Raw genomic sequence first — 12,194 nt, forward strand, 5'->3', positions numbered from 1 at the left:
GATGCTGCCTAACCTGCTGAGTGTTTTCAACATTTTCTGTTTTATTTCAGGTTTCCAGCATCTAGTTTTATTGATTTTCACATCAGCAGCTGGCAATGTTGCTGGGAATTCCAGAATTTAAACCCAGCCTAATAGTGCTCTAGAAGTGCTTTAACCGTACTGTAGCAGCTCAAGCCATGAGACCATTAGTACTTTCCCAAGGGCAATTAATGAAGGGAGATCTCAATGTTGGCCTTGCCAGTGACACACAGTTCCTGTGAACAAGTTTCCAAGAAGCAGAACTTGGGTTTAATGCCTTAGTGCAGGACTCTGAAAGTGGCAGCACAAATAGACAGGGTGAACACGTTTGGCACAGTGGCCTTCATCAGTCAGTGCAAAGAATATAGGAGTTGGAACATTATGTTGCAGTTGTACAAGTCGTTGGTGAGGCCGCACCTGGAGTACCATTTACAGTTTTGGTTAACCTGTTATAGGAAAGACATTAAGTTGGAAAGAGCACAGAGAAGGTCTACAAGGACAGGACTCAAGGGCCTGAGTTGTAGGGAGAGATTGGACAGGTTAGGACATTATTCACTGGAGCACAGGAGACTGAGAGGTAACCTTTTAGAGGTGTACAAAATCATGAGGGACACAGATAGGGTGAATGCACACAGTCTTTTTCCCCAGGGAGAGGGAATCAAAAACTAGAGGGTATAGGTTTAAGGTGAGAGGGGAAAAATTTAAGAGACCTGAGGGACAACTCTTTCACCCAGAGGGTGGTCAGTGTATGTAATGAGCTGCCAGAGGAAGTGATTGAGGCAGGTACAATAACAACATTTAAGACAGGTACACGGATACGAAAAGTTTGGAGGGATATGGGCCAAACGTGGGCAAATGGGACTTGCTTAGATGGGCTTCTTGGTTGGCATGGACGAGCTGGGCCGAAGGGCCTGTTTCTGTGCTGTACGACTATGCCTCTGCACCCTTGTAACAAAGAGCAGGGAGCCACAAATGGCAGGTACTGAATCAGATGAACTTCCGATAAACCTGCAGCTGCCACTTGACCAAGAGAAAAATCCAAAAACCAAGTGTGCAAGGCATTGTTCCGTGTATTAATAAACACGACAGAGAAAGGAGGCAGGAGATCAGTTGTAAGCTCTTTATAAAGACTCCAAAAATACAAGGACACAACCGCTTCCCAGAAGTATCCATGACAGGAACATGCATGATTGCTATGCAGATTACTCTGCAGAACTCCTCCCTCCCTCTCCCACCCCCAGCAATTGATTCTTGAAAAGTTTGCCCATAAAACATCTTAAAAATCAGACCTATATTATCGAAGAGAAAGTTGTTCCAAAAACGAAAGACAAACAATCCCCCCAAGAAAAAGGCAAAAGGGAAGGAAAAATGATTCAAGTGCCGCTTGTGTGGAACTACGAAGTGAAATGCTGGGCCAAGTCTCAGGTCCTGTAGCCAAACTCAGTGCTGCCCGTCCTCGTTCTCGTCAGTCTGTGTCTGCAGCCCATGCTTCTCAATGTATCGCCTGTGTCAAGAAGGGAGGTGGTGGTCAGAGATTACGCCAGCGCGCACTAGGACTTCCCCTGCACACGAGATCATCTCAACAAAAGCTACCAGATAATGAAAGGTTTGATAGAGTGGACGTGGAGAGGATGCCTCCATTAGTAGGAGATTCCAGGCTCCGAGGGCACAGCCTCAGAATAAAAGGGATGTCCCTTTAGGACTGCGAGGAGGAATTTCTTTAGCTGGGTGGTGGTGGTGAATCGGTGGAATTCGTTGCCACAGAAGGCTGTGGAGGCCAAGTGAGTGGGTGTATTTAAGATAGAGATTGATCGGTTCTTGATTGGTAAGGGACGGTTAAGGGTTATGGGGAGGAGGAGGAGGGAGAATGAAGTTGAGAGAACGAGAGTGAGAAAAAAAATCAGCCATGACTGAATGGCAGAGCAGACTCGATGGGCCAAATGGCCCAATTCTGCTCCTATATTTTATGGACTTGGGGGACATTACGCACCAGAAGGCTGGTGTGAACAGTTGGCTTACGTGGGTGTGGGGAGAGGGAGGGAGCAGTGATTCAGACCCCGCACACTTCGCCAACACTGTCCCTACTCAGCGTGATTTAGGCAACTCGTTGCCTCAGCTCACGGATGGTCAACACAAAAGGAGCAATACGAACACTCCATTACGCGCTCCGCAACTTTCATAAGGCTTGCAAGTCCAAGCTGCAGCAAGCATCTTGTCAAGGTGGCTGCACCCAGAGTGGGTGGCACTAGAACAAGGTGGGCAAAGCTCAGTAATCAAACTACTGCTGGTGTTTCCAGATGTTGTGGGACCGACAGGGGTGGGTGGCCAGGTGCGGTGGGCAGCGGTGTTCCAGGCACCTGCAACACTTCAGCCGAAGTAGCAAACCCACATGACAGAGGGTTGCAGGTCCGAAACGTTGGCTTTTTCTCTTTCCACAGATGCTGCCTGACCAGCTGAAAATTTGCCAACACTGATTTTATTTCAGATTTCCAGCATCTACACTTCTGATTTTCATTAACAAACACACAAGTCACCTTTTAAACATGGGATTTGGAAGTACATCAGATTAGCATTCCAGACTTTTTCCCCAGGGTGACAATGGCTAACATGAGGGGACATAATTTTAAGGTGACTAGAGGAAGGTATAAGAGGGATGTCAGGGGTAATTTTTTTTTAAACAGAGAGTGGTGGGTGCGTGGAACGCACTGCCGGCAGAGGTTGTGGGGGCAGATACATTAGGGACATTTAAGAGACTCTTAGATAGACACATGAATGATAGAAAAATAGGGGGCTATGTTGGAGGGAAGGGTTAGATAGATCTTAGAGTAGGGTAAAATATCGGCACAACATCACGGGCTGAAGGGCCTGTACTGTGCTCTATGTTCTAAGTGCTGCTCATTTCCATGACCACAGCACTACGGGAGCCAATGTTAGGAACTGTAATAAAATGGATTTTATATAAATGATACTGACCTTTTTGCATAAGCATACAGGGCTTCTTTCCTTTCTTGCAGGGACAGATGTCTGTCAACTGGCGATTTCTCAAACGTTGTTTTAGAAATAAGCTTTATAAAAGAGAACAAAAGAATCATTAGAAAAGCTGTCCTGCCTATCATGAATCTACAGCCCAGTTCAGCTCGGCTCTCATTACTGAACCCAGGGTTTCTTAACCCAGGTAAATCCTCCACAGTTCCTTCACAACTCCAGGCTTTGCTGCACATTACCACAGTTCAATATTAACAGGTTGTAACTACAGAGAGAGCTTTTCTATCGTGGTGGATCCAGGATGATTAGGAGGCAGGACAAATTTTTGGAGGGGTCATTGTTTTGAGGGATGTGCTGAGAAATACTAGCTGTATCCTAATCTGCACCATCAACAACGTGCTCTTTGTTTTATTACAGCTCCAAGAAAAGCCTGGGGAGCTACCAACAGCAATACCTCCAAAACAAAGTCTGCCACATTAATCGGAGGGAGCAGTGCACCAACATCTGTATTCTTGCCCATGATCACAGGCTGTGACAGACAGTTCTAGCTGAAAGTACATTTCATGCCTCCATAACTCCAAATGTGAAGTTATGTTGTTACCAGACTTAACTTTGCCATTCACGGCTGTGCCTCTAAGTACTACTCTTGCAATTTAAGTAAATAAAATCTTTCTGCAACTATAGCAACACACAAAATGCTGGAGGAACTCAAGAGGGTCAGGCAGCATCTATGGAGGGAAATGGACAGTCGATATTGCTAGTCAAGACCCTTCATCAGGACTGGGGCCAGCTCGAAGCTCCAACAGTCTGTGTCCAATCCTGACACAGGTGCTGTCTGTGTGGAGTTTGCATGCTCTCTGCATAGGTCTTCTCCCACATCCCAAGAACGTGCAGGTTGGTAAATTGGCCAAGTTGCCCCTCGCATGGAGACGAGTGAAAATCATGGGGAAGTAGACCAGAATGTGAGGAGAATAAAATTGGATTGGTGTAGGGGGACACAATCTTTTCAAAAGGAGCCTCTCCCCCCCAGCTTGGAGATGTCAAATACTGGAGGGCATAGCTTCAAGATGAGAGGGAGAAAGTTTAAAGGAGACCAACAAGGCAAGTTTTTTTTTGGGTTACAAAGTGGTGGGTGCCTGGAACGCCAGGGGAAGTGGTGACAGTAGATACAATAGCAATGTTTGAGGCATTTAGATGGACACATGCACAGGCAGGGAATGGATCACTTGTAGGCAGATGGGATTAGTTTGGATTGGCATCGTGGTCAGGCGTGTTCCTGTGGTGTACTGGTCTACGGTTATGTGAATGAGTGGTTGACGGTCAGCATCAACTCCCTAGGTCAAGGGACACACTACCAGGCTGAGACTAGGTGATGGATTGCTCAATAAGTTGATAAGTCTCGGCGAGAATTTATTTTAACGTTCATTAACGGGCTTGCAGACATCACTGGCATAACATGTATACACAGCAGTTTGGTGGAAAGAAGTAACTGCGTTGAGACCACCGAGATTCTGAGAGGCATTGATAAGGTGCTTGCAGACAGGCCATTCCCTCCATTGGTATTGGTTTATTATTGTCACTTGTACTGAGGTACAGTGAAAAACTTGTCTTGCATACCAATCGTACAGATCAGTTCATTACACAGTGCAGATACATTGAGTTAGTACACAGTGCATTGAGGTAGTACAGGGTAAAAACAATAAGAGTACAGAGTGAAGGGTCACAGCTACAGGGAAGTGCATTGCAGGTAGACAATAAGGTGCAAGGTCCCAACAAGGTAGATTGTGAGGTCAAGAGTTCATCTCATTGTATAAGGGAACCGTTCAATAGTCTTATCACTGTAGGATAGCTGTCCTTCAGCCTGGTGGTATGTGCCCTCAGGCTCCTGTATCTTCTGCCTGATGGGAGAGAAGAGAAAATGACCTGGGTGGGTGGGGTCTTTGATTATGCTGGCTGCTTCACCAAGGCAGCAAGGGGTATCGACCATGGAAGGGAGGCTGGTTTCCATGATACGCTGGCTGTGTCCACAACTCTCTGCAGTTTCTTGCAGTCCTGGGTAGAGCAGTTGCCATACCAAGCCGTGATGCATCCAGATAGGAAGCTTTCTATGGTGCATCGATAAAATCTGTGAGTGTCAAAGGGACATACCAAATTTCTTTAGCCTCCCGAGGAAGTAGAGGCACTGGTGAGCTTTCTTGGCTGTGGAGTCTATGTAGTTGGACCAGGACAGGCTATTGATGATGTTCACTCCTAGGAACTTGAAGCTCTCAACCCTCTTGAGAGCCTGGCATTAGGGGACACAATGTTTGGAAAAGGAATCAGGCATTCAGAGCAGAGCTGAGGAGAATGTTTTCTATATTCAAAAGGTTAAGTTTTTCACTTCCCTACCATCAGATGCTCAAGCACAGGGTAATATTTAAGGTGGAGACAGATGGATTTTCGAACACAAGGACCAGCAGGGAGCATGTTCAGGTATCAGCTTAGTGGCCTTCAGTGTAATAGGTCATTCTCTCTGGGAGATTGGCCATGATCTCATTGACAGTGGAGGGGCCATATGCCCTATTCTTATATTTCTAACTCTCTACCTGCCTCAGTCATCCCATGCCAAACTGAAAAGCCACATGTCTTTGCTATAAGACAAAGCACCGAATTGAAGCAATAAACAAACTGCTGGAGGTACTCAGCGGGTCAGGCAGCATCTGAAAAGGGAAGTGGACAGTCGACATTTAGGGTTGAGGCCTTTCATCAGGACTACATCTTTACATCCTGCCTGGAATGCACTGCTGGGGACGGTGGTGCAGGCAAATACGAGAGGTGTTTAAGAAGCTCTTAGATAGGCTCATGAATGTGCAGAGAATGGAGGGATTAAGTTAGTTAGGCATTTAATTACTAGTTTAATTAGTTCGGCACAACTTCATGGACTGAAGTTCCTGTGCTGTACTGTTCTATGATGTGTCAACTGCTTATTTCCCTCTTCAAATGCTGGCTGGGTTCCTCCAAGTTTTTTTTGCTCCAGATTCCAGCATCTGCAGTCTCGTGTCCCCATTGTGTTGAAGGAAATGTTCTGGTGCCAGTTAAGGTAGGTGAGGGGCAAGAGGCAAGCCTTCAACAAAGAGAACTTGCCAAACTGAACTTACACTTCAAAGAGATCTTTCACTCCTCTACAGTGCAACTGGAGAACAAACTCCCAGGGAAGGCAACTGATTCTGAGGTTCATTGACAATGCTCAGAGAGAGTTCGATTGATATCCAAAGGCAGATTGAGAGACATGGAGCTGTTAATAGCCTGGCTTTTAGCTTTTTACTTCTCCCTCACCCACTCTGGAAAGATGGGGAGAAACTGGATTCCTTCACAGGTGACCCAAAAAGATGGCACAATGGGACAAGCGGGAAAACAGTCAAATTAATCACACATGAAATGTACACTGAATTAGGGTAGGGAAGACCAAGCCGGAGTCACACAGGACAGAAAAAGACCCTTCAGCCCACCAAGTCCGCATCAACCATCAGGCAGCCGTCAACCAACCATCAACACTAATCACCCACTGACCCATTTTATTCTCCTCACATTCCCATTAACTCCCACCAGATTCTACGACACTCCTTCACACCTGGAGCAAACTACAGTGACGACAACTACCAATCCAAAAGTGGTAAAGGCACCTCAATGCTTGCCTTCATTGCTAGGGGCATAGGGTAAGGTCATGATGCAGTTGTATAAAACTTCAGTTAGGTCTCACTTGGAAGTATTGTGTGCAGTTCTGGTTCCCCCATTACAGGAAGAATGTGGAGGCTTCAGAAAGGGTGCAGAAGAGGTTCACCAGGATGCTGCCTGGATTAGAGGGTATGATCTATAAGGAGAGGTTGGACAAACTTGTGTTGTTTTCTTTGGAGCGTCAGACACAGAGGAGACCTGATAGCAGTTTATAAAATTATGAGGCATAGATAGGGTAGACAGTCAGAACCTTTTCCCCAGGGTAGAAATGTCACATACTACAGAGCATAGCTTTAAGGTGAGAGGGGGGAATGTTTCAAGTGTGATGTGCAGGCTTTTCTTTTTGTACAATGAAAGTGGTGGGTGCCTGGAATGCCCTGCTGGGGTAGTGGTGGAAGCAGACACGACAGTGGCATTCAAGAGGCACATGAATATGCAGGAATGGAGGGATACGGATCACGTGCAGGCAGAAGAGCTGTAGTTTAATTTGGCATCATGTTTGGCACAGACATTGTGGGCTGAAGGGCCTAGTTTTGTGCTGTACTGTTCCATGTCTTTGGGATGTGGGAGACACCTGGAGCACCAGAGGAGACCCACGTGATCAGGGAGAATGAGCAGACTGCACACAGACAACACCAGAGGTCAGGATCGAACTCAGGCGACTGGAGCTGTCAGGTAGCAGCTCCCCTTGATTGAGTTACTGGAGCTAGAATCCAGAGGCCTGGACCACTGATCCAGAGATGTTTGAAACCACCACAGCTGGGGACTTTAAACTCAAACTTTATAATTATGGACAGTATACAATATCAGCAACGGCAACCATAAGTTGCAAGTAATCTGTAATGGGGAAGGACAGCAGATTTCCTTTCAATCAGGTAAGGAATCAGTACAAATTACTTGCAATGCCAGACCCTTCAATGAGGTTAACTCAATAACAGCCCTCTAAAAGTGGCACAAAGTTAACATTCTGCTTCAGAGGTGGATAATGAATGCCTGCCCTGCCAGCAACGTCCCCACACTGAATAAATAAGTACAAATCCCCATGCTTTTGCCATGTGGGATTGGTTGCATCTGCTGAGCATGGCTCGTGCAGCCATCGACTTAGCTGTGAGTCTCCCACGTGGAATGTTGCATTGAGAGGGGTCAGGAGCTGGCAACGTTACAGTGACTAACGTTAATGCGACAGATACCATCCGAGCATTTACCTTGGGTGTAGATACATCCCTCGGCACCTTCTTCTGAGACGTGGTCAAATTGCGAGGGGCCGGGTGAGGCTTATTTGACAAGGAAAGGCTGGAGGGGCTGACAGACACTTCTTCTGGGGCGAACTGCACCCTTCCCTCCAGCAGGTTTGTGATGGTCGTGTCAACACACTTTGTACTGACTGAGGGAGAAAAAGATAAAGCAAAGTCAATGGACAGGGTCACGACAACTGAGACCAGCTGCTCACACCCATCCAACGCTCAAAAAGCTCCACAAAAATTTCACATCAGGTGAACATTTTTATTATTTAAAACAAAAATACATGCCCAATTTCCAAAAAAACTTTTTATCCAACACCTTTCATCTCGACATGCCAAAGTGCTCGACGACATTGAGGTATTTTTGAAGTGAAGTCACTGTGGCAATGCACCAGCTATTTCCGGCACAGCCAGCTCTCGCAAATCAATAATAACTATGCACTTTTTTCAGTGAACTTGACAAGGGATAAATATTGGACAGAACAGAGCAGCTTGTACCTTCTTTGAATTGGTAAATTGGATTTTCTTTAAAGGGTAAACTTGAACATACTACTGACCCAAAGGCAAAAATGTCCTGCAGTGCCGTTCCAAAGCAGAACACAGGCATTCTTCCCACTGTCCTGGACAGTACTAAACCTCAACTCAAGATCCACGAGGTAATGTTGCAGCTCTATAAAACTCTGATTAGACCACACTTAGACAAAGGACGTGGAAGACGTGCAGAGATTTACCAGGATGCTGCTGAACACGTCTTATGAGATAGGCTGAGTGAGCTGGGGCTTTTCTCTTTGGTGTGGAGGAGGATGAGAGGTGACTTGGAGATGTATAAGATTATGAGAGGCACAGACAGACTGGACAGCTAGCACCTTTTTCCCCAGGGCAGCAATGGCCAATACCAGAGGATATCTGTTTAAGGTGAGTGGAGGAAAGTTTAGGGGAGATGTCAGGACACAGTAGTGGGTGGCTGGAACGCATGCTGGGGGTGGTGGAAGAGGCTGATACAATAGGGACATTTAAACAACTCTTAGATAGGCACATAGGTCTAAGAAAGATGGAGGGTTATGGGCTGCGTAGGAGGGAAGGGTTAGACTGATCGTGGAGTAGGTTTATACAAGTCAGTGCAACATTGTGGGCTGAAGGGCCTGTACTGTGCTGTAGTATTCTATGTTCTACAACAGCTGAGAAGCAGATTATCTGACCACTGCTGTGTTTGCAGGAGCCTGACATCACTTCCATTGGGACCTGTCTCAGAAAACCCATCCTCATTTGCTGCCTTACAAATTCTAACTCAGCAAGAAAACAGACTCTCTCCACGTCACCCTCTTTATCCCCCCGATCACTTTAAATCAGCCACTGCGCTGAAGAGTAAATGAAAATCAACTACCTAAACTATTTTAAAATTATACAGACTTCTAGAGGTATTCACAATGGTCTCTGCGAGAAGGGAAATGTCCCAGTTTTCTGTCTCCATTACAACTGCAATCCTTCATCTCCTTTATTATTCTAGTAAATCTTCTGCACTCTGTAGCCTTCATGTCCTTGTTTGTGTGGTGCCCAGAGTTAGACAATACTCCAGCTGGGCCTTTTGCTCCGCACAGTTACGACGCAAGCACTTCACATTTTGTACATCTGTTCACTAACACCAGGATCCCATGCATGACCCTGTTCTGCCATCTAAGACTTGGACACAAAAGCTCCAAGGTGTCTCTACCTTTCACCCACTGTACAAGACGTTGGTGAGACCACACTTGGGAGTATTGTGTGCAGTTCAGAATCAGAATTATCACTGACATATGATGTGACTTTTATGATCCTGTGCATTGGAGCCTCCATACCAGGCTGTGATGCAACCAGTCAGGATGCTCTCCACCGTACATCTATGGAAATCTGTAAGTCTTTAGTGACATAGCAAATCTCCTCAAACTCCTAATGAAGTAGAGCCACTGGCACAAAAACTTTGTGATTGCATCAATGAGTTGGGCCCAGGATAGATCCTCTGAGATGTTGATGCCCAGAGGGTTTATAGACTCAGCCAGCTTCACCACTGGCACAACCCTCCCCACCATCGAGGACATCTTCAAGAGGGGGTGCCTCAAGAAGGCGGCAGCCATCATTAATGACCCTCACCATCTGGCCACAATGCTATGAGGCAGATGTCCTTAATCTGGAAAGTGTGCAGAAAAGTTTCACAAAGATATTACTGGGACTGCAGGGCTTGAGTTATAAGGAGAGACTGGATGGGATTAAATTTCCCCCCGAGCTTAGTAGGCTGAGGGGTGACCTATTACAGAGGTATATAAAACCATGAGGTACAAAGATAGATGGACAGTCTTCTTCCCAGGGTGGGGAAGTCTAAAGCTAGAGGACAAAGATCTAAGGTGAGAGGAGACAGATTTAAAGGGGAGGGGGGCAACTTTTTCACACAGAGGGTGGTGCGTACAAGGAAAGAGCTGTCAGAGGAAGTGGTAGAGGTGGGTACAATTACAACGTTTAAGACAGTTGGACACGTACATGGAGAGGAAAGGTTTAAGAGGGATATGGGCCAAATGCAGGCAAAATGACACCAGATCAGGAAGGCACCATGGCAGGCTTGGATGAGCTGGGCCAGGCACAGTAGTGTAGCGGTTAGCACAACGCTATTACAGCGCCAGAGATTGTGGCCACTGTCTGTAAGGAGTTTGTACGTTCTCCCTGTGTCTGCATGGGTTTCCTCCGGGTGCTCCGGTTTCCTCCCACATTCCAAAGACGTACGGGTTAGGAAGTTGTGGGCATGCTACGTTGGCGCTGGAAGCGTGGCGACACTTGCGGGCTGCCCCCAGAACACTCTACGCAAAAGATGCATTTCACTGTGTGTTTCGATGTACACCGTGGGCCGAAGGGCCTGTTTTGTGCTGTATGGTTCTATGGTTAATAAAGATATCTCATCTTTCCGTGCTGTGTAACTCTCCATGACTTTAAAATTCATTTCCAGAGGCAGGTCTGAGAAATGTTGCAATAGACACAAGTTGCCTATCTGTTCTGAGGTAGAATTATTGATGTGCATACTGTACATATGGTAAAATGGTGCAACAGTGCCCTCCAATGGCAGGCACTGGCAATGAACTAAATGTACATTTTCAATTCATCACCTACTAAAAATATAATTTAAGGTCAAACTCGAACTTTTATCACTTCTGGGTGGCGCTTATTACTGATTCAAATGTCACTGCACATCAATAAACCGCTGGAGGAACTCAGCAGGTCAGGCAGCATCGATGGAGGCGAAGGGATGGTCATTGTTTCAAGCTGAGATCCTGCATGAGGACAGAGAGAAGATAAAGTGACGAGAGGGAGGAGTGAGACAGGGGTTGGGAGGTGGGTGGAACCAGGTGGGGTGGGAGGTGATGATGGGCAGATGGGAGAGAGGCAATGGTAATCGGTGAAAACAGATGAGGAAGAAAAAAAATTAGGCAGATGGAGCCAGATGTGGTGAGGGGAGGAGGGGGAAGGTAGAGATCAAGGCTGGATGGTGATGTGGAACCAGGTAGGGGAAGGGTGATGGGCAGAGTTAGCACGGAAATGGGCAGCACGGTGGTGCAACTGGTAGACCTGCTGCCTCACAGCACCAAGGAGCCAGGTTCAATCCTGACCTCCAGTATTGGAGTTGAGTGGAGTTTGCAAGCTCCCCGTGGCTGCGTGCATTTACATAGAACAGGCATTTGGCCCCTGATACCAATTTAAACTAAATCCCATCTGCCTGTACAAGGTCCATTTCCCTCCATTCTCTGCCTGTTCCTGTGCCTGTCTAAATATTGCTATCATATCTACTTCCAGCACTTCCCCTGGCAGTGCGATCTAGGCACTTACCACTCTGTGTAAAAGCAAAACTTGCCTAATATCTCTCCTTTAAACATTCCCCCTCCCACTTTAAAACTATGCCGTCCAGTACTTGACATTTCCACCCTGGGAAAGAGACTCTGACCACCTCTATGACTATGTAGAATGATCTGGATGGATGGCATGCAAAACAAAGTTTTTCACTGTATCTCAGTGCATTAAGAACATTTAAAAGGGTACACAGATGGGAAAGGTGTAGAGCAATATGGGTCGAGATGAGATTAGACGGGAATTTGGGCCAGTTGGGCCAAAGGGCCTGTTTCCATGTTGTATGACTCTATTTACACCTCTCATAATTTTATAAACTTCTATCAGGTCTCCCCTCAGTCTCTGACACTCCAGAGAAAACAACCCAAGTTT

The 12,194-nt window shown here is 46.4% G+C and overlaps 1 protein-coding gene across 1 annotated transcript in view; it reads right to left on the bottom strand.

Annotated features, from left to right (window-relative positions):
- Positions 1–1,125: 1,125 nt before the first annotated feature.
- Positions 1,126–12,194, bottom strand: part of aup1 (AUP1 lipid droplet regulating VLDL assembly factor) — a 42,763-nt gene continuing 31,694 nt past the window's right edge. Inside the window, exons 10-12 of the mRNA XM_052010051.1 lie at positions 7,923–8,101; positions 2,992–3,083; positions 1,126–1,522 (exon numbers count right to left, since the gene is read on the bottom strand). Of these exons, the coding sequence (XP_051866011.1) occupies positions 1,459–1,522; positions 2,992–3,083; positions 7,923–8,101 (335 nt within the window). The 3' untranslated portion in view covers positions 1,126–1,458. The remainder of the gene's footprint in view (positions 1,523–2,991; positions 3,084–7,922; positions 8,102–12,194) is intronic.

Source organism: Pristis pectinata, chromosome 2 (genome assembly GCF_009764475.1).
Source record: "Pristis pectinata isolate sPriPec2 chromosome 2, sPriPec2.1.pri, whole genome shotgun sequence".
NCBI classification, from domain to species: Eukaryota; Metazoa; Chordata; class Chondrichthyes; order Rhinopristiformes; family Pristidae; genus Pristis; species Pristis pectinata.